The sequence below is a fragment of the Lepus europaeus genome, chromosome 21 (assembly GCF_033115175.1).
Source record: "Lepus europaeus isolate LE1 chromosome 21, mLepTim1.pri, whole genome shotgun sequence".
Classification (NCBI taxonomy): Eukaryota; Metazoa; Chordata; class Mammalia; order Lagomorpha; family Leporidae; genus Lepus; species Lepus europaeus.
Window position 1 is genome coordinate 25,061,238 of NC_084847.1, and position 26,712 is coordinate 25,087,949.

General features: G+C 57.7%; 2 protein-coding genes across 2 annotated transcripts; both read right to left on the minus strand.

The window, feature by feature from the left end:
• Positions 1-4,860: 4,860 nt before the first annotated feature.
• On the minus strand, positions 4,861-17,116 carry QPRT (quinolinate phosphoribosyltransferase). The gene is made up of 4 exons (XM_062180019.1): positions 17,036-17,116; positions 5,976-6,511; positions 5,348-5,479; positions 4,861-5,267 (listed from the first exon to the last, which is right to left on the minus strand). Exons 1-4 carry the CDS (start codon positions 17,046-17,048, stop codon positions 5,049-5,051), a joined length of 900 nt encoding a protein of 299 aa, XP_062036003.1. The 5' UTR covers positions 17,049-17,116; the 3' UTR covers positions 4,861-5,048.
• A 7,492-nt stretch (positions 17,117-24,608) lies between these two features.
• Positions 24,609-26,051, minus strand: SPN (sialophorin). Its single transcript, XM_062180072.1, has 2 exons — positions 25,631-26,051; positions 24,609-25,543 (listed from the first exon to the last, which is right to left on the minus strand). The coding sequence occupies exons 1-2, from the start codon at positions 26,049-26,051 to the stop codon at positions 24,609-24,611; spliced, it is 1,356 nt and encodes a 451-aa protein (XP_062036056.1).
• Between the last annotated feature and the right edge of the window lie 661 nt (positions 26,052-26,712).

Here is a 26,712-nt window from a genome sequence, read left to right on the forward strand (position 1 = left end):
TCTGATAAGGGATGCTGGTGTTGCACACTGCAGTGTAACCGCTGTGCCACAGAGACCGTCTCTCTTCTAGGTTTTCCTCAATGGGTTTTTAAATCTTTTTTAAAAAGATTTATTTATTTGAAAGGTTACAGAGACAGAGGGAGAGGTCTTCCATCCATTGGTTCACTCCCCAAATGGCTGCAGCTGGCTGGAGCTGGGCAGATCCAAAACCAGGAGCCAGGAGCTTCCTCCGGGTCTCCCATGAGGGTGCAGGGGCCCAGGCACTTGGGCATATTCCTCTGCTTTCCCAGGCACATTTGCAGGGAGCTGAATTGGAAGTGGAGCAGCCGGGACTCGAACCAGTGCCCATATGGGAAGCCAGCATCACAGGCAGCAGCTTAATGCACTATGCCACAGCGCCGCCCCATCCCCAATGGATTCTGCATCCTTTGGAACTAATTAGGGTGGAATAGGAGAAAGCAGGAGTCAGCGTAGCTCTCGAAAGCGCACATCTGTTTGGGTGGTTGCTCTCCAGAGATATAAAAACGCTCTAACTGCAATCCTGACGCTAACAAACGCAGACGTCGGGGGATTCCCCTCCGGCTCCTCCAGAGGAAACCCAGCAGAACGGCGCAAAAACCGAGTCAGGGATTCTTTTGGCTTTTAGTGCGATTCCAGTGACGGGACTTTCGTTGCTTTGTGGTTGTCTTGATGGAGGACCAGAATGCATGATAGCGCCCAGCTTTTCAGAAATCAGTGTTGTCTTTAAAAATTCGGCTATGATTCCAACACTGGCGCTTGGTTTTTCCTTTGGTTATAAGCTTATGGTCCTTTTTTTTTTTTTAAGATTTATTTACTTTATTTGAAAGTCAGAGTTACAGAGAGGCAGAGGCAGAGAGAGAGAGAGAGACAGAGAGAGCGAGAGAGATCTTACCTGCTGGTTCACTCCCCAGATAACCACAACAGTCAGGGCTGAGCCAGGCTAAAGCCTGGAACCTGGAGCTTCTCCTGGGTCTCCCACAGGGGTACAGGGGCCCAAGCACATGGGCCATCTCCCGCTGCTTTCTGAGGCGCATTAGCAGGGAGCTGGATCAGAAGTGGAGCAGCCGGGACTTGAACCGTTGCCCATATGGGATTCTAGCACTCCAGGCGATGGCTTAACCCACTACGCACAGCGCTGGTCCCAACTTGCAGCACTTTAGAAAGACTGGAGAGATAGCTCTGTGGCAGCGCTCTTATATTGAGCTTCTATTGGTTTATTTTTTATTTATTTGAAAGGTCCGTGACTTTGAATGAGTCCTGGGTGGTGTTCCAAAGTGGTCAAGTTCCACTCAGAGTTCCTGTATTCATGACAGGAGACGCTCAGCTGAACACACATGGCCCCGGCCCCCAGGGAGGGCTCTCGGTGGGCAGGGGCAGGGGCAGGGGCTTCTCACAGGTTGCAGATCACTTTCTGGAGGGCCTGAGTGATGACAAACGTCACTTCTGCAAAGCGAGGCCGCTGACCGCAAGGGCGTTTCTGGGAGGAGACCAAGGCCTCGTGGATAAGGAGTGAAGGTTTGCGCAAGGCTGCTCCCGACCCGGAGACACAGCCAACGTGACACAGCAGCCAGGGTAAATAGACCTAGAGGATAAGACAGCTCTGTCCAGACTCAGATAAGTCCCAGCAGGTGCTTCTTTCGAGTGCTTTGCAAACTTTTTTTTTTTTTTTTTAATTTTTGACAGGCAGAGTGGACAGTAGAGGGAGATAGAGAGAAAGGTCTTCCTTTTTGCCGTTGGTTCACCCTCCAATGGCCGCCGCGGTAGGAGCGCTGCGGCCGGCGCAACGCGCTGTTCCGATGGCAGGAGCCAGGTGCTTCTCCTGGTCTCCCATGGGGTGCAGGGCCCAAGCACTTGGGCCATCCTCCACTGTCTTCCCCGGGCCACAGCAGAGAGCTGGCCTGGAAGAGGGGCAACCGGGACAGGATCGGTGCCCCGACCGGGACTAGAACCCGGTGTGCCGGCACCGCAAGGCGGAGGATTAGCCTGTTAAGCCACGGCGCCGGCCGTGCAAACTTCTTTTTAAAGATATTTATTTGCTATTTGCTTGAAAGGCAGAGTTACAGAGATAGAGAGAGAGAGAGAGAGAGGTATTTTCCATCCACTGGTTCATCCCCCAAATGACCGCAATGGCCAGGCTGGGCCAGGCAGAAGCCAGGAGCTTCATGCAGGTCTCCCACATGGGTGCAAGGGCTCAGGCACACGGGCCGTCCTCCGCCGCTTTCCCAGGTCGTTAGCAGGGAGCAGGATCACAAGTGGAGCAGCCGGGGCTCTAACCGGCGCCCATATGGGATGCCGGCTCGGCAGGCGGAGGATGAGCCGGTTTTGCCACAGTGCCAGCCCCTGCAAACTTCTCAGGAGCAGTTGGTTCTCTGATCCATGTGTGTGTCCCTGGCATGGCTCCACGGTGGAGTTTCGAAAGATTCAACATGGAATTGTTTCCGATACAGTTGATTTGTGCCAAGGATGTCCTGCTATTTTTAAACCTTTTCCCATTTCATCGCCAAGACCTACTTAACCTCAAGCCCACGGAGAGTCACTGCCTCCATCCATCTGGGCTGACCTCCTGCCCACGCTGACCCTGGGTGCCTCAGCTCTGGGTTTTCCCCAGCATCGGCTGGTGGGGAGGGCGCAGGAAGGGGTCCGATGGAAGCATAAGTGGGTGGGTGGGCGGCAGACACGGTGGGCAGCTGAGTGAGTGTATAAGGAAGGTGGGTAGAGGCAGGGTGGGGGTGGGGTAAGTGGGTGGCAGGGGCGGGGGTGGCTCCTGAGTGAGCTTGGAGCTGCCGGGACCTTGAAGTCATTGGGAGCCCTGGGGCAGGTGGATGGGGAGCCGACGAGGGGATTAAGCTGGGACAGTGGTTGGCAACCTTGCTTCTAACTCTCCCTAGCTTCCGCTCTTGCGCACGCGTCTCCGCAGGTGCTATCTTCCAGTTCCCACAGCCGCCTTGGCTACTGTCCTCCCAAATCCAGGCAGGGCGCGCCGGAGGCGGGTGCAGGGTGGTGTGCCTGCAGTGCCCTCTGGTGGCCCTGCGGGGACTTGACACTTGGTTTTCTGCACCTGTGTTGACTTAATTTCTCGTTGTCTGTTCTTCCCCAGCCCAAACCCACATCCGCCCTAGAATAGAAACTCCAAGCAGACAGGGATGTCCGACTGTTTTCTCGGTGTTGTAGATCCAGTTTCTAGAATCACGCCTGGTACGTGGTAGGTGTTCGCTGAATATTAATTGGATGCGCCAAGGGTAATGGATTTCACACCCCGCTCCATTACTATTTTTTAAGGTTATTTATTTATTTGAAAGGCAGAGAGACAGAGAAAGAGCTAGCTCGCTGCCTAAATGCCCACAACAGCTGGTGCTGGACCACACTGAAGCCAGGAGCCCAGCACCTCACCCGGGTCTCCCAGGTGGGTGGCAGGGACTCAAGTACCTGGGCATCTGGCTTCCCGGGGTGGGGGGCGTTAGGAGGGAGGTGTACTGGAAGTGAAGTAGTCCGCACTCAGACTAGACACGGATGCGGGCGCCCCAGCACGTGCTCTCGTTTGCGCCTGCGTTAAGTTGCAGATCCCAGGTTCCAGTCCCGCGAGCATTAACTAAGGGAGAGGGACCTACAGGTGCCAGGCCAGGACGCAGTCCCTGCGGGGTGGCTTCTTCCCCCTACCCCCCCCCCCCAGCCGGAGTCAGTGGTCCTGGCCGGCTGCCAGCAACACGTGGTGGTCACGCCGCAAACCCGTCTGACGGGCACATTTGCAGGGTGGACTTTACACTGAGCCTGGGGCTGCCTGGAGAAACGACCCACCTTGTCCCAGGCTGGCCAGGCGAGGAGGAAGCGTGCGCAACTTTTGGGAGAAAGCCAGGGGAGGTGAGAGTCCCCAGGGACCCACCCTTGGCCCTTCTGCTGCCTCGAACCCGCGGGGCTCCCCTGCCCGCCCAGCTGCCGCAGGAGCTGCGTCCGCGCCTGCGCCCCTCCCGCTCCCCCTGCCCCCATCACTGAGACCCGCCGCCGCCGAGGCTTGGTCAGAGCCTCCTCCTGCCCCCCAGCCCCACCCCTCGGCCGTGCGGAGCCCCTGCACCGCGCTTTCCCGCAGCGGATCCCGGCTGAGCTGTGGACGTGCGGGCTTCGCGTTCCAGCCGGACTCGGCTGCTCCTGGCAACAGAGTCCAAGCCTCGGCCCCGCCGCTCTGGGGTCTGGAGCCGGCCCACCGCTTCCCCAGTCCCCGCCTCAAAGCTGACAGCACACCGTCCAAGCCGCGTACTCGGGGCCTCTGCCCGCGCGGCCGCGTCTGCAGCTCCACCGCCCCCCACCCGCCACCGGCAAGGAGGGCGTGACTGTCTCTGCCCCCACCCCTCATTGGAACCCCCTCCTCTGCGCTCCAGCCGACCGGGAGGTTCCTGGACCGGGGAGAGGAGCCGAGCCAGGTCTGGGTCGAGGGTGAGCTTAAAACTTAGCCTGAGGCTGGCGCTGTGGCATGGCGGATGGAGCTGCACCCTGCGGTGCCTTATGGACGCCGGTTCGAGTCCCAGCTGCTCCACTCCCCATCCAGCTCTCTGCTGTGGCCTGGGAAAGCAGTGGAAGATGGCCTAAGTCCTTGGGCCCCTGTGCCTGCATGGGAGACTGGGAAGAAGCCCTGGCTCCTGGCTTCAGATTGGCGCAACTCCAGCCGTTGCGGCCAGTTGGAGAGTAAACCATTGGATGGAAGATCTCTCTCTCTCTCTCTGCCTCTATGTAGCTCTGCCTTTCAAATAAGTGAATAAATCTTAAACAAACAAACAAAAAGACACCAGACGCCCGTGGACCTGACCGGCCACTCACTGTGTGTTAATTATCACCCAGAAAGACCCAAAGGGTTGAGCATTTATTAGACCCATTTTAAAAGGGGAAACTGAGTTGAGCAGCGATGCAGTCAGCCCTGCCAGGTCACAGGAGCAGTAGGTGGCAGAGGGGAGTGGAGCCCAGGCTGGCCCGTGCTGTGTCCTGTCAGCCCCTGGACCCAAACATCACCTTGAGGGTCCCACACCAGCTCCTCGGCCCTAGGAGCGGCGGGCGTGGGGCACTGGCGTGGTCCCCGCAGCAAACAGCTTGAGGGAGAAGTCGAGGGCGGGGGCGGCCTGGGTCAGCATCCCCAGGGAGATGACATCCACGTGGGGCCCACAGAACTGGGGCAGGTTGCCCAGCGTGACACCGCCGCTGGCTTCCACCACCACGCTGGGGAACTGGGCCTTCAGCGCCGCGGCCGTGGGGTGCAGCTCCTGCAGGACACAGCGGGGCGCAGGTGAGAGCCCCGGCCCCTTTGCCTCCCCCGCCCCGCCCCGTCCCCGCCCCGCCTCACCTCGGGCTGGAAGTTGTCTAGCAGGACCAGGTCGGCCCCCGCCTGGGCGGCACGCACGGCCTCTTGCAGGCTGCTACACTCCACCTCCACCTTCAGCGCGAAGTCGGCCGCCCGCCGCGCCCCCCGCACTGCCTGCGAGCGCACCAGGGCGAGCGTGAGGCCGGTGCGGGGACCCCCAGCGCCCCCCCCAACCCCGGCAAAGGGCGCGCCGGGGCGGGGGCGGGGGCACAAGGGGCTGGGGCTGGCATTTGGAAGGCCCTGAGTCATGAACTTGGCACTGGTGCGGAAACTGGACGTTGGGTGAACCACGTGCAAGGGACCCCGCTGGGGGATCCAGGCGCGGCCGACTGCCCGCAGGATCTAGCATCCGGATCTGACTTCAGTTTGACTCAGATCCTGAAGAAGGGGGCGTCGGGGACATTTAATAGACAGGGAAATGGGCCCGGAGAGAGGGACCCGGGACGCCCCCCCCCCCCCCCAAGGCTTGTCCTTTGCTTTCGGATGCGATTCCGAGGTCACGGGGCTCCATTTTACTGATGGAACAGCTGAGGCCCGAGGAATCCTCCAGCCCTTTGCTATCCCGGGCAGGGGGAAGGGCCGGCCAGGGCGGGGCTCCGCGCGCACGCACCTGCTCCACGTCCCCAGCCGCCACGATGTGGTTGTCTTTGACCATCACCAGCCCTCCCAGGTCGTAGCGGTGGGGGGCCGCCCCGCCCACCAGCAGCCCGTACTTCTCCGCCAGCCGGAAGCCTGGCGTCGTTTTCCTCGTGCCGGCCACGCGCCCCGTCCAGCCGGTGCCCCTGGCCACGCGCACGGCCTCGGCAGCGGCGCTGGCGATCCCGCTGCAGCGGGCCAGCGTGTTGAGGGCCACGCGTTCTCCCAGCAGCAGGTGGTGGGCGGGGCCCCGGACCTCAGCCACCTTGGTCACAGGCACCAGCTTGGATCCCTCCGGGAGGAGCCAGGAGACCTGGCAGCCGAGCTGGGCAAAGATGGCATCGAAGAAGGGCCGTCCAGCCAGTACCCCGGGGGACTTGGCCCACAGCGCCGCCTGCGAGGGGGCTGCGCCGGTGACCAGGGCTGTGACGTGGAGGCCGGGGCAGTCCTCCTGCAGCCAGCTGCTGGCCAGCGCTGCCAGTGTGGGAGGGGGCAGCAGCAGTGCCAAGCCTGTGGGCCGAGAAAAGACAGAGCAGCTGCAGGCTCGGGGGACATCCCAAACATTTAACGACTTGTTGAACTGACCACAGCCCAGGGCCGGGAGATGACTGGGGGTCCCTGGGAGGGGGCAGGGCGCTGGGCAGGGTTTGCCCCACAGAACAATTGTGAAGACTGCACCGCGGGGCAGGTGTGAGGCCAGCAGTGCGGCCCCCTCCTGGGCCGCCCGAATCCCAGAACTGAGTGCTGGATTTGAGTTCTGGCTGCTCTGTTTCCCATCCAGCTTCCCACTAATGAACACTAGGGGGCAGCAGGTGTACCCAGCTCAAGAACTGGGGGCCCTGCCAGCCACATGGGACACCTGGATGGGTTGTTCCTGGCTTCAGCCCACACAGTCCAGGCATTTGGAGAGTGAACCAGTGGATAGACGGATCCCTCTCTTTTTCCCTCTCTTCCCCCCCCCCCCAAATAAAAATGAAAATAAACAATTTTTTAAAAATACAGGATATCTAGTTATTTTTAAATGACCTATAAATATCAAATCCTTTTTTATTAAACAAGACACCTGCTCCCTCCCTTTCATACCTTTATTTTTTAAAAAATACTTATTTATGTGAGAAGCAGAGTTACAGAGAGAGAGGGAGAGAGACAGAAAGAAAGGTCTTCCTTCTGCTGGTTCACTCCCCAGATGGCTGCAACAGCCAGAGCTGAACTGATCTGAAGCCAGGAGCCAGGAGCTTCTTCTGGGTCTCCCACGTAGGTGCAGAAGCCCTAGGACTTGGGCCATCTTCTGCTGCTTTCCCAGGCCACAGCAGAGAGCTGGATTAGAAGTGGAGCAGCCCGGACTCAAACCAATGCCCACGTGGGATGCCAGCACTGCAGATCTCGGCTTAACCCACTACACCATAGCGCCAGTTCTGTTTTTATTTATTTTTATTATAGGAGAACACCTCACAGGACCAGCCCTCCTAAGAAGTTTTTTCAATATCCAGTAAGGCTTGTTAGCTACATGTGCGGTGTGGTGGAGTGGATCCCTCTAACGTTCCCAGCCCGTGTAACTGAAACTGAACCCCCAAGACCAGCGGCCCCCTCCCTCTCTTCCCCGCCCCCAACAGCACTCTGCTTCAACCCCCATGCCTTTGACTACCTTGGCTCTCAAATAATACAGTTGCATAAATATGTTGCAGGCAGAGTTTCGGGTATATTTAATGCTGAAGAATGACCTGTGGTTCATCTGAAATTCGGATTTAACCAGATGCCCTCTACCATCCGGAAAAGCTAGTGCTGGCCCAACAGCTGTCTATCAGCTAGAAGGGAAGAGTTTTGATATTTTTAATAGCATGTGCAAGGGTCCTGGGCACACACCTGAAGGCCATGACGCCTCCCGTCAGGTCTGTTTTGCCTAGAAGGATTTTTTTTTTTGTAATTACATAATTTAAAATGTTTATTTTCAGGCCTGCGCCGCGGCTCAATAGGCTAATCCTCCGCCTTGCGGCGCCGGCACACCGGGTTCTAGTCCTGGTCGGGGCACCAGATTCTGTCCCGGTTGCCTCTCTTCCAGGCCAGCTCTCTGCTGTGGCCCGGGAGTGCAGTGGAGGATGGCCCAAGTGCTTGGGCCCTGCACCCCATGGGAGACCAGGAGAAGCATCTGGCTCCTGCCATCGGATCGGCGCAGTGCGCCGGCCGCAGCGCGCCAACCGCGGCGGCCATTGGAGGGTGAACCAACGGCAAAAAGGAAGACCTTTTTCTCTCTCTCTCTCTCACTGTCCACTCTGCCTGTCAAAAATTAGAAAAAAAAAAGTTTATTTTCATTGTATTGAAAAGGTGGAGACAGAGAGAGGTCTTCTATCTGCTGGTTTACTCCCCCAAATGTCCACAACAGCCAGGGCCAAAGCCAGGAGCCTAGGGTTCAATCCGGGTCTCCCACACTGGTGGCAGGGACCCCAGTGCATGAGCCGCCACCTGCTGCCCCCCGGGGCGCGCACGAGCGGGAAGCTGGAGCAGAAGCAGAGCCAGGGCTCGAGGCTAGGCACTCTGATGGGATGCAGGTGTCCCGAGCTTTAGCACCGAGCCTGACGCGCACCCCGGGATGCACTGCTCACCAGGGGAAGCCCCAGGGGAGCAGGAGCTTGGGTCTGTTCCACCCTGGGGATGCCTTCTCTACAGCACCAAGTATCTTCTGGCTGGAAGTTCGGCTTTGCACAGAGCCGAAGGACCAGAGAGGGAATGAGGGCACACGGCAACCTGGCGGCAGTCAGCCCAGCGGGCGGGGCGTCCGTTGCCTTTTCTCTCCCTTGGAGATCTCTCCCAAGCCTAATGTCTGGAGCTGTCATCTCTACCGATGGCGGCAGGCAGGGGACCCAGACGCAGTGCACCATCGCCATCTGTCGGCCACGAGGAGACCTGCAGCCTGATGGGTGCTCGCTCTGCCTCTCAGAATTCTCTCTGAACCAGCCTATAGAAGATTCTCTCTTTCAGATCAATAATAAACACACACACACACTTTTAAAATATACTGTGAAAATTTCACAAACTTTTCTCCCTCATACTAGTCCATTTTTTTTTTGTTTGTTTCTATAAGACAATTCCTAAGGCAGGCCACTTTGCAAAGAAAAGAGATTTATTTAGCTCATAGTTTTGGAGACCGAAGTCCAAACATCCCAGTGCTAGCTCGGTGAGCACCTGCCGCCTGCTGCGTCATGGCAGAAGCATGTGTGTCTCTCTGTCTCTGGTCTCTGTCCCTCTTTTTTCTTTTATTTATTTGAAAGGCAATGTGACACAGAGAGAGAGAGAGAGAGAGAGAGAGAGAGAGAGAGGGAGAGTTCCCAAACCATTTTCCCTTTACAAGTTGGCTTTCCCCAGGTATTTTAATTACAGGGACAAAAAGCTGACCAACAGTGAGGATGATGATGGCGTAGCAGCAGCTGAGGCCACTCAGGGCCATGGGAAACTCAGTGATGAAAAGACAGAGGTCACAAGAGGAGCGGTCCCAGGAGTGCGCATCCCGGAAGCAGAAGGTTCCGGAAGTCGGTGTGGGCAGAAGCAACATGGAAGCAAGTTGGGAACGGGTCTTTGGACTCAGCAACGAGGGTGTGGTGGGGTGGGGGTGGGCTGTGCCTGAGCGGTTTTGGTGGTGGGTGGAGGGGGCAGAAGCCACAAGGTCACGTCAAAAAGACCGGGGGTGGTGGGTGCTCACAGGGTCACCTGGGGACCTTGCCAACTGTGAGACCAACAGATCAAATTTCCGGGGGGTGGGACGGCACTTCCCAGGCATCCCATCCCCCACCCCACCCTGGAACTCAGAGCTGGCCCAGGCGATTGGTACAGCGTGGAAGTTGCTGCTCTTGCCACACCCACACCAAGGGCCCAAGGTTGAGTCCTGGCTCCCCCTCCACATCCCACCCAGCTCCCTGCTAACGCGCACCCTAGGAGGCAGTGCCCGATGGCTGGAGTCCCTGGGCCCCTGCCACTCACGTGGGGGTCCAGGATGGAGTTCCAGGCTCCTGGCTGTGGTCTGGCCCAGCCCTGGCTGTTGTGATGTTGTGAGCATCTGGGGAGTGAACCGGTGGATGGAAGACCTCTCTCCATCTCCCCTCTCCCCGCCCCCGCCTTTCAAAGAAAATGAAAATGAAAAAAAAAAAAAAACTAAAAAATATGGGACGAACAGAATTCTGTGCTTGATATAGGAGGCTGATTAAGGGGTTCGTTCCGCAGCTCAAACCAAGCGGCGATTTCCCAATGGACAGGAAAAACAATTTACTTAAGTAGATGGATGTTACGAATCTTAAAAAAAAAAATACGTATTCATTTCTTCTACTTAAACGGCAAGGCAAGACAGAGAAATCTTCCGGGTTCTAATTTATTCCCCAAATGCCTGCAACAGCCAGGGTTGGGTCCGGTTAAAACTGGGAGCCAGGAACCTCATCCAGGGCTCCCCCATAGGTGGCCAGGCCCAGGCTCTTTAGCCACCACCTGCTGCCTCCCAGGCCGCTTTAGCGGGGAGCTGGGTCAGAAGCAGAGCCCCTGAGACTCCAGTCGGCAATCTGACATGGGACACCGGTGTGCCACGTGGCGGCTGAAGCCCCTGGGCCACAATGCCATCTCAGAGGTTAGCAATTTTCAAGGCTTTGACCTTAGGCATTTTTGCTTTAGACAATGCTGCCTGCCACCCCTCTAGGATGGAACTAGATAGATAGATAGATAGATAGATAGATAGATAGATAATGATAGATGATAGATACATAGATAGAGAATCAGAATCCCTGGGTTGGAATCTGGACTCTGCTACCTGGGCACAGGTGGCCTCAGGCAGGCGGCCAACCGGTCCGAGAGGCAGTTTTAGGAGGAAGTCACAGAGCTGCAGCAAGGACCGGGCAGGCAGTGGCCGAGCCCTGGCCTGCCCGGGTCCCTCCTCCCAGCTGTTCTCTGGTCGATGCCTCAGTCACCAGCAGGTGGAGACAGAGGCTGGTCGGCGCCCCAGCGCTGCTCCCTGTCTCTTCCTGTCTTCCTTCTCCCCCAGAGGGTCGGATGTGATGCCCCCATCACACAAGTGCTGAAACCACCCACGACCTCCAGAGCCGAGAGATGGCCTCTCGTTACGCTGTGCGGGTCACTCGCGACCGGAGCCGGGCTCCTTAGACAGTGGCGCACGCGGGCAGGCGAGGGGACAGGTGCAGGCGGTGGGGCCCAGGAAGAAGGCAGAGCCGGGATGGGGCCTGGCAGGGCTGGCGTGGGTGAGCGGGAGGAGTTGGGGTTCTGCTGTTGCAGGCAAGGGGAAATCACTACAGGAACAGGATTTTGATCAGAAATGAACGCAGTGGTTAAGCAGCTTGGGGTGTCCGGCGTTGTGGCAGCGGGTTAAGCCGCCGCCTGTGCCATCGGCATCCCATTCAAGTCCCGGCTGCTCCACTTCGGACCTGCTCCCTGCCGGTGCGCCTGGGTAAAGCAGCGGACGATGGCCCAAGTCTTTGGGTTCCTGAACCCACGTGGGAGACCTGCATGAAATTCCTGGCTCCTGGCATTTGCTTGAGGCCGTTGTGGGTGTGAATCAATGGAAGGAAGATCCCCCTCCCCAACCATACACCCCTCTCTCTGCCTTTCAAGTAAATAAAAGATGACTTAAAAGAGGGGGGCGGCGTCCTGGGGCAGTAGGTTAATCCTCTACCTGCAGTGCTAGCATCCCATATGGGTGCCAGTTTGAGTCCTGGCTGCTCCACTTCTGATCCAGCTCTCTGCTGTGGCCTGGGAAAGCAGCAGAAGGTGGCCCAAGTCCTTGGGCCCCTGCACCCACATGGGAGATCCGGAAGAAGCTCCTGGCTCCTGGTTTCAGATCGTCACAGCTCTGGCCATTGCGGCCATCTGGGGAGTGAACCATCGGATGGAAGACCTTTCTCTCTGTCTCTCCCTCTCACTGTAACTCCACCTCTCAAATAAATAAATAAAATCTTAAAAAAAAAAAAAAAGGCAGCAGCAGCTTCCTGGGACGCCCTCATCCCATATCAGTGCCTGGGTTCGAGTCCCGTCTCCGCTCCCAACTCCAGCTTCCTGCGAAAGTGCACCTTTGGAGGCAGCAGTGAGAACTCAAATGTTTGGTCCCTGCCACCCATGTGACAGATCTGCATTGATTTCCTGGCTCCTGGCTTTGGCCTGGCCTGGCCCTGGCTGCTGCAGGCATTTGGGAAGTGAACCAGCACACAGGAGCTCTCTGTGTCTCTCTGCTTTTCAAATACATAAATTAATAAATACATACATTTTTAAAGATACACTGATCCCAATGTTATTTCTTTAAAAATGGAATTGGGGGGCTGGCACTGTGACTTGGCAGGTAAAGCCATCACCTGCAGTGTCAGCAACCCATATGGGTGCTGGTTCGAGTTCTGGTTGCTCCACTTGCAATCTAGCTCCCTGCTAATGGCTTGGGAAAATCAAGAGAAGGTGTGGCCCAAGTCCTTGGACCCCTGCACCCATGTGGGAGACCTGGAAGAAGCTCCTGGCTCCTGGATTTGGCCTGGCTCAGCCCTGGCTTTTGGGAAGTAAACCAGCGGATGGAAGATCCGCCTTTCTCTGTCTCCTCTCTCTCTCTGCCTCTGCCTCTCCGTAACTCTGCCTTTCAAATAAAAATAAATAAACCTTTTTTAAAAATGAAATCTGAAGTTTAAACATTTCTACTGTATCTATGGTTCTTTTTATTATCTTTTTATTTATCTGTGTCTATGGTTGTTTTATTGACATGGGATACTTGTGCATATTATGGGGTGCAGTGTTCTGTACGTGCATGCAATGTGTAATGATTGAATCGGGGTGATTTGCGTCTCCAACTCCTCAAACAGGAGTCACTTCTACGGGACGGGAAACCCAGAGCCTCCTTCTCTAGTTATTCTGAACTCTGTCGCTCAAGCGCTGGACCCATTGTCACCTGCTGGCCTCCCAGGGCGATGGTAGCAGGCAGCTGGAATAAAACCCAGAGACGCCAACGTGGGATGGGCCATCTTAAGTGGTGTCTCAACCAGCAAGCTGAATGCCAGCCCCTTAGAGTTCTGGAAAAACGCAAGGTGGAAGGCCATGGTGACCGCTTGGGCAGGGTGAATGGGTTGGGGCATCCTCCCCCAGGGTCATGAGGAAGGGGCTCTGTTCCTGGGTGCTGGGACCACCCCTGCCGCCTTCACCCCCGGGGCCCACTGCCTTTGCCCTCCCCTCCTGCCCCTGCTTCTGCCCCTGCTCCGGACCAGGTCCTGTGTTGGCGCCCCCTGCCCCACCCTGCCTGGAGACGGTCTGCCTCCCCCTGGCCGTGATCATGGTGCCGACCTTTCCTGCTGGACCCCCAGTTAGACATCAGATGTCACCACATGTGCAGTGACGGCGACACGGGGGGGGGGGGGGGAGGGTGTGTGTCTCCGAACAGGTGCCCAGAGCGAGGAGGTTGTGGGACCAGAAAGGGAAGAGATGGGTGATGTCGTGGGCCTGGCAATGGTTTGGGATCCTGGGATGAGAGAGTGGGAGGGCGGGGAGAAAGGGACCCTTGCGGTTTCCAGCCTGGGCAAGGGCAGGACCCGAGACACCAGGGGAAGAGCAGGTGGCGGGGACGGCGTGGATGGGATGCGTCAGGGAGATGTCCAGAGGGAGGTGGACACTCGGGGGTTTCCCAGGAACTGGGGAGCTGTGGAGGGATTGGAGACGGGGGCACAGAGAAGAGGAGCCACTGGCATCACCGGTACCACCACCGAGTGGCTTCCGCGAGCCGCTCCGGCCTCACCACAGTCCCCGTCCTGCGTTTGTTTTACCAACACGGAAACTGAGGCACGGTGAGACTGAGCTTCTCGCCTGAGTCCCGTGGCCAGCAGGCGGCAGCAGCGGTGGCCTGACCCAGACATCTGATCGTCTGGAAGGAAAGCCGCAGAGGCCGGCATGATGGCAAGAGAGGCAGAGCGAGAGAGAGAGCGAGAGCGAGAGCGAGCTCCATGCGCTGGCTCAGTCCCCCGGATGCCTGCGACCTCAGGACTGGGGCCAGCTCTCCCACACTGAGTGCCAGGAACTCACACAGTTCAGCCCTCACGGCTGCCCTGCGGGATCTGCAGGGGCAGGAAGCTGGAGCCAGGGATTGAAACCAGAGATTGTTGTAAGGGACATGGGCTGGGCTAAACAGCTGCCTCCATCTTTGCCTCTCTTCTAGAACAGTTCATTTATTTATTTGAGAGAGAGATTGATTGATTGGTTTCCTATCTGCTGGTTCACTCCTCAAATGGCTGCACCAGCCAGCGCTGAGCATATCTGAAGCCCGGAGCCAGGCGCTCTGTTTGAGCTCCCGTGTGAGTGACAGGGACCCAAGCACTTGGGACGTCACCGCGGACGCCCAGGCGCATGCGCAGAGCCGGATCCGGAGCAGAAGTCGAGGCTGGAACTGTCCTCGGACGTGGGACGCGGGTGTTCCAAACGCAGCTTACCGCGCGGCGCCACAGCAGCCGCTCTCCTCCCTCGACTCTTTTGAAATAGTTCATTTACTCCTCTTTCATTTTTATTATTTATTTATTTAGACAGAGTTAGACAGTGAGAGAGACAGAGAGAAAGGTCTTCCTTCCATTGGTTCATCCCCCAAATGGCCACTATGGCCGGTGCTGCACCGATCTGAACCCAGGAGCCAGGTGCTTCTCCTGGTCTCCCATGGGGTGCAGGGCCCAAGCACTTGGGCCATCCTCCACTGCCTTCCCGGGCCATAGCAGAGAGCTGGCCTGGAAGAGGGGCAACCGGGACAGAATCCGGCGCCCCAACCGGGACTAGAACCCGGAGAGCCAGCACCACAGGCAGAGGATTAGCCAAGTGAGCCGCAGCGCCGGCTTCCTCTTTTATTTTAAAAGGTTTATTTATTTATTTAAGGCAGTGTTACAGAAAGAGGTAGAGACAGAGAGAAAGGTCTTCCATCCACTGGTTCACTCCCCAGATAGTTGCAACGGCCGGAGCTGGGCCTATCCGAAGCCAGGAGCCAGGAGCTTCTTCCAGGTCTCCTACATGGGTGCAGGGGCCCAAGCACTTGGGCCATCCTCCACTGCTTTCCCAGCCACAGCAGAGAGCTGGATGGGAAGAGGAAGAGCCAGGACTAGAACTGGCACCCATATGAGATGTCGACGCTGCAGGAGGAGGCTTAGCCCACTATGCCACAGCGCCAGCCCCTTCCATTTGTTCTTCAAAGAATCTGGGAAGTGGACGTTTAGCCTAATGGTTAGGACACCTGCATCCTGGAGTGCCTGGGTTCAATTCCTGGTTCTGATTCTTGGCTCCAGCTTTCTGCTAATGCAGGCAAGGAGGCGGTGGTGGTGGCTGAAGTCGCTGGGTCCCTGCCACACACGTGGGAGACCTGGGTTGAGTTCCAGGCTCCTGGCTCCAGCCGCAGCCCGGCCGGGGCCACTGCAGCCATTTGGGGAGTGACCAGAAGATGACAGACCTCTCTCTCTCTCTCTCTCTCTCTATCTCTGCCTTTCAAGTAAATAAATAAGTCTTTAAATAGGGGTGGGAGACGGCGCTGTGGCACAGGCTAAGCTCTCTGCAGCTGGCATCCCATATGGTCGCCGGTTCAAATCCTGGCTACGCCACTTATGATCCAGCTCCCTGCTAATGCGCCCGGGATTGAACTGGTGAGTGGAAGATCTGTGTGTCTCTGCCTCTCAAATAAACAACAACAACAACAACAACAATAATAATAATAATCCCGCTCTGCTGAAAATTACGTTCTCACCACCATGCACAATTCCACATTCAAAGTTGGGGGCTCATGAACTCCTCCAAAGCACATCCGGGACTCTTCACTGAAGATCCCAGGCGCTCCAGGAATCCGCCCAGAACCCCCACCCCCAGCCCGCTAAGGCATTCATCTGCTCCATTCAGAGCAGCAGTGGGATGCAAACCCAGGCCAGAGCTCTTTCCAAATGCAAAGGCACCACGCAGACTGGAAGGTGCCGGGTGTGAACCAGCATGGGACACCCCCCACACACACCAGAGCGCGGGGTCCATGGCGGCGCCACCAGAGGAGCCCCAAACAGGGAGTGAAGGGGGGAGGCTGGCGAGAGAAGGTGAAAACGCAGGGGGCTTGGCAGTGGACTGACACAAGAAAATGAGGCTCTGCGGGCTGGGGCCGGCGCCGTGGCTCACTAGGCTAATCCTCTGCCTGTGGCGCTGGCACACCGGGTTCTAGTCCCAGTTGGGGCGCTGGAGTCTGTCCCGGTTGCCCCTCTTCCAGGCCAGCTCTCTGCTGTGGCCCAGGAAGGCAGTGGAGGATGGCCCAGGTACTTGGGCCCTGCACCCCACGGGAGACCAGGAGAAGCACCTGGCTCCTGGCTTCGGATCAGTGCGGTGCGCCGGCCACAGCGGCCATTGGAGGGTGAACCAACGGCAAAGGCAGACCTTTCTCTCTGTCTCTCTCTCTCACTGTCTAACTCTGCTGGGTGAAAGGAAGGAAGGAAGGAAGGAAGGAAGGAAGGAAGGAAGGAAGGAAGGAAGGAAGGAAGGAAGGAAGGAAGGAAGGAAGGAAGGAAGAAAGAAAGAAAAAGAAAGAAAACAAGGCTCTGAGCCGGCAGGGAGCTGTCCAAGTCCCGCAGAGGGAGCCTGGTCCCTGTCCTCGCTTGCAGCCTCCTGCCCAGGCCGCCAGCTCCGCCCCCACTGGGCCACTGAAGGGACGGGGACTTTGCCTCTCTCATCCTCTGCACTGCCGGCGAGGGACAAAGTCCAGAGTGGCCCCTGTGCCCAGCGTGGCAGTCCCCAGCCCCCAGCCCCTGGGCCGCGCACGTCCTCTCCTGGGGCACAAGCCCCTCTGCTCCCCAGAGTTCTCCAGGGTCCCGACTGCAAGGTGTCCGGCGCATAACAACTCTTCCCAGGCAGACGAATCAACTCATTCTACCACCGATGACAGAGGAGGAGAGGGGAGGCTCAAGAGGCTTGGGGGCGGGGAGTAGACGCAGAGCCCAGGAGACAGGGGGTCTTGTGGCGCAGGGGGAAGAGACAGGCAGGCCGGGGGATGGGCACACAGGGGGCAGCTAGGTGTCCCTTTACCTTCTGCGTCCATGGCGACTCCAGCCTCCGGCTGGTGTGTCCGCAGCTGGGATCCACTGATCCACTGTCCCCAGGGCACAGGCTGGGGGTGGGGCTGTCAGAGGAAGGGGTTGGCCTAGCCCGCGGGATCAGCCCTCCCAGGTCCCCTGGGCCTCCCTCCGGACCCTGGGGCCCTCCCCGGCCAGGCTGTGCATGTACACATGGGAAAACCGTGGGCCTGGGCCTGAGGGTCCAGTCCTGATTCCATGCTCCTTGATCTCACACTTTTTTTTTTTTAAGATTTTTCTTTTTTGAAAGGAAGAGTTGGGGGAGGGGAGCTCCTCCATCTGCTAATTCATTCCCCAACTGACTGCAACAATCAGAGCTGGGCCAGGCTGAAGCCAGGAGCCTGGAGCTCCATCCGGGTCTCCCACGTGGGTGCAGGGGCCCAAGCACTGGGCATCCTCCACTGCCTTCCCGGGCCACAGCAGAGAGCTGGATGGGAAGTGGAGCAGCCAGGATGCCGGCAATGCAGGCGGTGGCTTTACCTGCTGCGCCACCAGGCCGGCCTCTCACTTTTTAACCTTTTTCTGCATCTCAGTTTTCTTAGATAGAAAATATAAAAAAAATACAAAATAATCAGAGAAATTCTCCAAAAAATAAGACATTTATTTGGGAATAGTTGAACAGTAAACTCTGCCTAGAGGTAGAGATGAGAGGAAGGTTTTTTTTTTTAATGATTTGTTTATTTATTTGAAAGGCAGAGTTACAGAGAGGCAGAGGTAGAGGCAGAGACAGAGAGAGGTCTTCCATTTGCTGGTTCACTCTCCAGAGGGCCACAATGACCGGATCTGGGCCAATCTGAAGCCAGGAGCCAGGAGCTTCCTCCAGGTCTCCCATGTGGGTGCAGGGACCCAAGGACTTGGGCCATCTTCTGCTGCTTTCCCAGGTGCATTAGCAGGGAGCTGGATTGGAAGTGGAGCAGCCGGGACTCGAACCGGCGCCCATATGGGATGCCGGCACTGTAGGCAGCAGCTTTACCCTCTATGGAACGGCACGGGCCCCAAGAGGAAGTTTTTAAAGGCACAACGAGGAGCTCGCATCAGATACTCTGAACAGTCATCTCTGGCCGCAGTGACTGACAGCAGGGTGACATTCGTCCGAGGCTGAGCAGGCAGTTGCTGGGCGCAGTTCTTGCCGAAGTCCTTCCCGTGTGAGGCTGCTGCAGCCCCTGGCTGTGGCTCTGCTTTGGGCTGAGTCTGGCGACAGCTCTGTCAGGCAAGGGAGCGTGGGAACCCTGCCCTCATCCCCTCCCGGCTTCGTGTATTCAGCTGTGTTAGAGTTGTCACAAGCGACGCCATCTTGATTTTTTACAACTTCTACTTTCATTTCATGATACCAGCCTCTGGGGGCAGAGCGGGTAAAGCTGCTGCCTGCAGTGCTGGGATCCCACATGGGCGCTGGTTCGAGTCCCCGCTGCTCCACTTCCGATTCAGCTCTCTGCCATGGCCTGAGAAAGCAGTGGAAGATGGCCCAAGTGCTTGGGTCCCTGCACCCGTGTGGGATACCTGGAAGAAGCTCCTGGCTCCTGGCTTTGGATCGGCACAGCTCTGGTCATTGCAGCCAGTTGGGGAGTGAACCAGCAGATGGAAGACCTCTCTCTCTCTCTGTTTGCTTCTGTAACTCTGTCCTTCAAATAAATAAATAAATCTTAAAAACAAACAACAACAAAAACACCAAAATACCAGCCTCTTGGCTCCAGCTCCCTGCTAATGCAACTAGGAAGACAGCAGATGATGGTCCAAGTGCTTGGGCCCCTGTCACTCACGTGGGAGACCTGGGTGGAGTTCCAGGCTCCTGGCTTCAGCCTGGTCCAGACTGGCTATTGTGGTCATCTTTAGAGTTGAAGACAGAAGCTCTCTCTCTCTGTCACTCTGCCTTTCAAATCAATCGGTCCATTTTTTTTTTTTTTTTTTTAAGTCATGGTCTGTCCATTCATTAATTCATGCATCCCTCCACCAGGGCTGGGCGCTGGCCCCTGCAGCTGCAAAGGCGGCATGTGACACGGTGGCCTCAGAGGTGTTCACGCTCTAACAGTGCGCGACACCTCACATAGCTGCAGCCCGGTGATTCATGCTGTTGTCACACGCTGAGTGTTGCTAGGGTAAGGGTGGTGGCGGCAGCGGGGGCGGGGTGCGGGTGGCGGGACGCCAGAAAGGCAATGACATTTAAGCTGAATCCCGAGGGCGGCCGGGCCAGCGGGGGGTGGGCTGGCTCCAGGCTGGGCGAATGGCAGTGCGAGGCTGAGCCGGTGGCTCCCCTGAACTGGGATCCCGGCCACGGTGCTGCCAGGCTGTCCTGATGCCACCAGCCCTGGGGGGATGGGGCGCACAGGCAGCCGCAGGCAGATCGTCACTGGGAACACACAGGCTCAGAAACGCCCCGGCTTTCCCGAACCCCGTGGTCTTCCCCAAATGGGGCAGTCACCTGCTAGGCAGACGCTTCAGCCTAAATGCCACGCCACTTCTGTTTGGCTCTGCTTCCGTTACCACCTTGGGCCTTGTAGAGCCTTGTAGAACCTCCTGGTTGCCTTGTTAACCAGCCTCGTGCAACTGCCTCTTGGCACCCAGGGTCTGAGCTAAGGAATGGGTTCTGCTTTGCTGTCCCCATCCCCCACCCCACCGCCAGGGCTGCCTGAGGCCAAGTTCGCCCATTCTTCCTCCCCAGGCCTGGTCTGCCCACCCCGCAGGATCCAGGGCCGGAAATGGGGCTGCAGAGGAAAAGAAGGTGTGACCACCCATGTTCAGGGCAGAACCACTGTTGACATGCATTTCCTGACGGTAAAAACCAACTTTAAGGGGCCGGTGCTGTGGCGCTGTGGGTTAAAGCCCTGGCCTTAAGTGCCAGCATCCCATATGGGTGTCGGTTCGAGACCTGGCTGCTCCTCTTCCAATCCAGCTCTCTGCTATGGCCTGGGAAAGCAGTAGAAGATGGCCCAAATCCTTGGGCCCCTGCACCCGTGTGGGAGACCTGGAAGAAGCTCCTGGCTCCTGGCCTCGGATCGGCGCAGCTCCAGCTGTTGCAGCCAACTGGGGAGTGAACCAGTGGATGGAAGACCTCTCTCTCTGTCTCTACCTCTCTGTAATTCTTTCAAATAAATTTTAAAAATCATAAAAAAAAGAAAAAATATAGGAGCAGGGGCCAGCGTTGCAGTAGAATGGATTACACAGCTGCCACGTACTACACCAGCATCCCATGTGGGCGTCAGTTTGAGGCCCGGCTGCTCCACTTCCCACCCAGCTCCCTGTTGTGCCTGGGAGGGCCATGGAGGACGGCCTCAGCACAAACGTGGGAGACTCCTGGTCCCGGCCTAGTCCCGGCCTAATCCCAGCTGTTGTGGCCATCTGGGGAGTGAACCAGCAAACAGAAGATCTATTTCTCCTCCTGTCTCTGTAATTCTACCTTTAAAAATACATAAAAAGTAAATATTTTTTAAAAAGGAGAGAGAATATTAGTTACTGAGGCTGGAACTGACTTAGGCTAGGCAGGGAGCCCCTTGCCAACAAAGGAGCCCAGAGATGGTCTCTGCGCAGGCGCCATGCACCACTAAAATCCCTCCCCTTCCTGGGCGGTTCAGCACACCCACTTTCCCATGATGCACTTGAGCCTCACTCTCCCATAATGCAGTATACGCAGCTCTGCCCTGAGACTCCATGACACCTTGCCAGAGAGAAGCCCCGCCCAAACTGCATATATTTGCATATTCAATTAGGACGTCACCGCCTGCCCCGTGGAAGGGCCACACTCAGCTCGGCTGGGGGCGGCGGCGCCCTCTTTCCTCGTGGAGGGCGGCGGCCCACGATGATGCCGGCGCCTATACCTGCTCTTGATCTCTTTAATAAATCCTGCTCTGGAGCTCGCACTTTACCTCTCTGCTTTGAATCCCTCTCACGCCGCTGAGATGGAGAACAACTTGGAATCCAGTTAGCTAGGGACCCCGGTCCCACAACAGGGTGCACTGGTCATGGGGGGGGGGGGGATGCTATTCTCCCGTCTGGACGAAACATATTTTCAGCATTTTAAACTCTGCCCTCCCTCCCCACAGAAAAGCCCATGGCAAGTCCAAGGAGGGGGAGGAGTTGGATGAGGTTGAGAATTTGGGAGCTGGGGACCAGGGCTGATCAGGCAAGGGTGGGACTGGCTCACACACCCTGCCCTACCCTGACGACCCCAGGGGTGCCGCCCTTCAGACGTCTGGGGAATCTTGCTAGGGCAACTGCCTCTCCACCCAGCCAGGTAATAACCCCAGGAGCAGCATTGCGGGGCCGGATGGGAATTCAATTTGGAATTGTTTGAGGAACCTTCCATCCTGGTATCCATCAGCCGCGGTGTGTAAGGAGCACTTTTTCTATGCTAGCCGTTCAGGCTGGGGTGAGAGGATATTGGTTTGCTTTTCCCAGGTGATTTGTGATCCTGAGGTTTTATTTATCTTTTTTTTTTTTTTTTTTGCGTAGTTGTTGGCCATTTGTATACATCCTTTTGGAAATCATGTCTTCAGAATGTTTGTCCACTTTCCAGTTGGACTATTTGTTTTGTGCAGCAGGGTTGTTTGAGTTCCAAGAGCCCATCAGTGGAGGAATGGATAAAGAAAAGGTGTGGAATCCCCACGCACCCCACACTCATGGAATGCTATTCAGCCACAGACAGGGTGGAGTCTTGTCATTGGCAAGGGTGAGCCTGAGAGACGCTATGTTAACTGAAATAAGCCAGACACAGAAAGATAAATACTGCATAATTTCACTCATATGTGGACTCTAAAAATAAAGTCTGTCTCAGGGGGGACATTGGTGTAGTGACTGATAACCTGCCTGGGGCCGGTGCTGTGACACAGCAGGCTAAGCCTCCACCCGCAGCCCCAGCATCCCATATGGGCGCGGGTTCGAGTCCCGGCTGCTCCTCTTCTAATCCAGCTCTCTGCTATGGCCTGGGAAGGCAGCAGAGGACGGCCCAAGTGCTTGGACCCCTTTTTTCTGGATAGAAGAAGTCCTGGCCTCCTGGCCGTGGATCCACTCAGTTCCGGCTGTTGCGACCATTTGGGGAGTGAGCCAGCAGATGGAAGAACTTTTCTCTCTCTCTACCTCTCTTTGTAACTCTGTCTTTCAAATAAATAAAATAAATACTAAAACACACACACACAAAGAAATAGACATTTATTGTATAAACTTGGAAAATACAGAAAAGTATAAACAAAACGACAAGCCCACATAAACGTCCCAGTTAACAGAGAACCACGGTACACACTTCAGTGTTTTTTTCTATGAACGAATACTTGTAGCTTTTTGAATTTTTCTGACAGGCGAGAATCCCATGTATTTACAAATGAATAACTTGCTTTTGCGTCCTCTCAACCCAATATTGTAAGCATTCCCCAGTCATTCCCTGGTGTTTGAGAGCACGGTTGTCAGCCAGCACGGCAGGTCCCCATTTTATCCTGGCAAAATCCTTCGCAGCCTGCAAAATCTCCCAGGGGTCATCTTCTCCATTCATTCGTTAGCCCATTCATTCAAATGAACTTGAACATTAAATTCCGGGCGGCACAGTGGCCACCAGGAACGCAGCATTGACTGTGACCGAGACACCCCCCACCCCACCACAAAACCCAGGAGCCCTCCTTTGGATACACTCAGGAAATTTGGCGTGAGCCTCTATTTTAGCATTTACGATATGTTTGTATTTCTGGTCTTGCGGGGGGGGGGGGGGGGGGTGTTGGGCAGCGGCGCTAGACAGTGGCAGCGGCAAGGGAGGGGGCCAGAGCTTCCACAGCTGAAATTGGGGCACTTGGTCTGACAGACGTCAGACAGCAGTTGTGGTAGGTCCGGTAGGTCCGAGGGACTTTTGCAGCTCACTTCTGCTATGCCTGGGCTAAACAAAGCAGCACCCCGTGAGAAGGAGGAAGGGGTGCCCAGTGCGGCCCCAGAGGTCCCCACCCTGGCTGGTAGGAGGCCAGTTTGCAGCCCAGCCCAGCCTTTCTCCCAGAGCCAAGGCGCCACGCGGTGGCAGGTGGCTCTGAGGCCACCGGCTGCCCCTTCTGCCCTCTGCCCTCTTCTAACTCCCGCTTTCTTCAGCACCGACACCACCCAGGCTGCCTGGCCCACACAGGCTCCAGGTCTGTCTTTGTAGGTCAGGCTGGGTGCTCTCAGCTACTCCACTGACTCAACAACTTCCTCTTTGCAAATCTCCTCTGGGCCCTAGGGCGATAGCAAAGGCGGCTGGCCCCGATCCCCCGCCCCCGCCCTGGGCTGTAGCCTGGGCTGCCCCCAGAGGGGGCACAGGTGGGTCCTATTCCCTCCTCTCTCCTCCATACCTCAGACCCCCAGAGGAACTGCCTGCACCCCAGCCTCTCTCCTCTTTCTCTCTGATTCCCCCTGGAGGAGGGAAAGTGCTCAGCTCCCAGGCAGCTTAAATTTAGCATCTAAAGAGGGCGGCTGTGGTTTCACAGCCCTGAACTGCCCCCCTACTGGGCGGACTCCCTGCGTGTGTGGGTGGGTGGGTGTGGGCGCGAGTGTGCACTGGAGCGAGGGAGCCTTCGAGGAAGGGGTACGGTGGGGTGGCCGAGCCCAGGCGCCTGCAACTGGGGCCACGCCCATGATCTTTGCAGTGACCTTGGCATTGCTCCCTGGGCTGCGGGCTGCGCTGTTTCTCTCTCTGTCTCTGTCTCTGTCTCTGTCTCTCTCTCCCCCGGCCCTCAGCAAACAGGAGGACACCTTCTCAGCAGTCCCGGGGCCCCCAGCCTGCACCCCTTCCTGCCCCCCTCCCCCGACACTGTGTGACTCACCGCTCCTCTCCACAGGAGGAAAATCGTCAGCCCACGTCAACCACACTCACCAATGGACCCACACCGGGCTGAACACTACACCTGGCCAGAAACCCCCCTCCCTCCGCCCTGAGGAACAGCTACGACATCTGCCCTCTGCGGCTGGCCCCAGTCCTTGGGTTGGGGGGTGGCTGGGGGTGGCTGGGACGTGGGCCAGTGCAGAGTCTGCGCGCTCTGGGAAAGGTGACAGGCCCAGCTCGGGGCACAGGTGCACGGCCCCTCCTGGCCCCTCACGGCCCCACCCAGCCCAGGAACCAGGGTGGGCCCAGGACTCCAGGAGGGTCACGGGCTGAGCCGGCGGGACTGTCCTAACCACGGGGCCACGTGATCGTTCCACAGGCGGTCTGAGGCGGCAGCCTGTGAGCCGGCACTGCCTTCAATTTCCCAGGCTCGACTCCCCGAGGGGTCTTCCGAGAAATCCTGGCTCAAATCACAGTGGCGCTTGGGGTGGGTTCCTTGCAGCAGGTTCCAAAGAAAGATGGGAAGAAAGGCGATGTGGCTGGGGTAGGGCATGGGACCGTGCAGTCCCCGGGGTGCTGGACACGGAGGCTGGCTGCAGAGTGCAGAAGCGGGGTGGGGGGGGAACGGTTCCAAGTGAGGGTGCAGGATGAGAATCCGGGGGGCAGCTGAACAGAAAAGGCAGGGCCAGGAAGGGGTTGGGAGTGACCGTGGCAGGGAAAGTGGGGGAGCCTGGTGGGGCTCTGAGCTCTGCTCCTGTATTCACAAGCCCTGAGGTGCAGCCCCAGGCCCCACTTCCGGCCCATTGGAAGTGGGGGCATCCTCGACCCCTTCCTCGCTGCCCACCAGCGGCTCCTCCTCCGCCGAGAGGCTGGGGCCTGACCCGGACCTGAGCTCCTCCAGCGCCACGGAGCACTGGTGAGACTTCGGTCTCCCAAAGAAAGTGGTGAGCGTGGGCCGCCGGCCCGACTCCTCCGTCTTGGGGACCCCCGAGGCCTTGTCACTGCCAGGCCTTTGTGCTGTTGCTACCACAGCCTCCTCGTCAGCGACCCGCGCTGGCCCAGCCCAGGCATCCACCACCCCGTTGCGCTCCCCACCTCTGTTCAGCATCAGGATCCCCGTCCGGTGCTTCTGCCTCCGGCGCCACAGCAGGAGCAGCGCCACCAGCACTATGACCATCAGCAGGGCGATGAGCACAGCCACCGGCACCAGGCCCCCCGACTTGGACTGGATGCTTGCATTCCCAGAGGGCTCTGCGGTAGTCATCGTGGGAATTTGGACTGCGGAGCCCGGGGAGCCACTGGTCCCCCTGGAGGTCAACACAGAGCTAGTTGCCATGGCGATGGGAGTTCCACTGGTCCCCCTGGAGGTTGCCACAGAGCTAGTTGCTATGGCGATAGGAGTTCCACTGGTCCCCCTGGAGGTCGCCACAGAGCTAGTTGCCATGGCGAAGGGAGTTCCACTGGTCCCTCTGGAGGGCTCCACAGAGCTAGTTGCCATGGTGACAGAGGGTCTGCTGGTCCCCCTGGAGATCTCCACAGAGCTAGTTGCCATGGTGATGGGAGTTCCACTGGCCCCCCTGGAGGGCTCCACAGAGCTAGTTGCCATGGTGATGGGAGTTCCACTGGTCCCACTGGAGGTCTCCCCAGAGCTAGCCACAGTGGTGACAGGGGCTCTACTCCATCCTGGAGTTGGACCTGGGGAGGGCCTAACGCTTGTGTTTCGGGGGGACTTTGGGGTTGTCGTGAGTATTTTTTCCATGGAGACAGAGTCACTGCTGTCACTGGAGGTCTCCAGAGAGCTGGTTGTCATCGGTCCACCTGTCTCAAGGACAGCAAGGTCCCTTGTTGCATTAGAGACTTCTGGGAGCACTAATGGCTTCTCATTAGAAATTTCCTGGGAGGTTGTGGGCCCAGGCCCCAGGGTGCCATTGGTGCCATCAGTGGAAGTCCCAAGAGGGGACTCCTCAGTGTCTCTAAAGTGAGCTGAGGAAGTCGAAGGCAGGAGCTGGTCCCCGGTGCCATCAGCCTTCTCGGGGTCCCTTGTCAGCTTGGTGGAGGTCACAGGTTTGGGGTGCGGGGTCTCAGAGACCGAAGAGGTCAAGGACGCCGTGGGGGTCACAGACTCTGGGCTCACCCCTGGAGGCCAGGAGCCCCCAAAGAGGAGGAGGAGGAGGAGCAGGGTCATTTCCTGGGCAACAGGCATGAGTGGGAGTCGGCGCCTGCAGGTGGGGTCCCTGGAGAAGCAGAGCACACAGGAGCTGGCGGAGGCCCCGGCCAGGCCTCCCCTCCTGCCCACTTCCCTACCAACTGCCAGGTCTAACTTGCGGTTTAACGGCTTTTTCCACCCTTGCCTTTGCTATTATCAGAAAGAACCAGGGAGCAGGCGCTGGCAGCTCCCCCATGAACTCTGACTCCCGCCGTGGCGGCCACCTGCTCCTGGCCTGGCCTGACCCCATCAGCCCGATCGGCTCCACGTCCCCTTTTCCCATCACCTGTCGGGGTCTTTTGGAGCCACAGCCTTGAGTGCTCTTTATGGCCCCTGCCCATAAGGTCACAACTCGCCTCCCCGCCCCCTTACCGGATCCGTGGATAAAAGCCCAGAGCTGGGGCAGCCACTTCAGCTCCTCCTGAGGCTGGGCCAGGACTGGGGCAGACAGGGCCCCAGGGGGAAAGGAAGTGGGCCCTGGCTCCACCCACCCCACCCTTGCATCCTGCCCCACCCGCACCAGCCAGCGCCTGTGTGATGAGAGCCTTCAAGGGGGCCTGGGAGCTCTAGGGGTTTGGCTGAGGTCAGTTAAGGGTGCAGGTGGGACTCTGGGTGGGGATTTCTGGTGCTTGGCTGGGCAGCGCTGGAGATGAGGTTT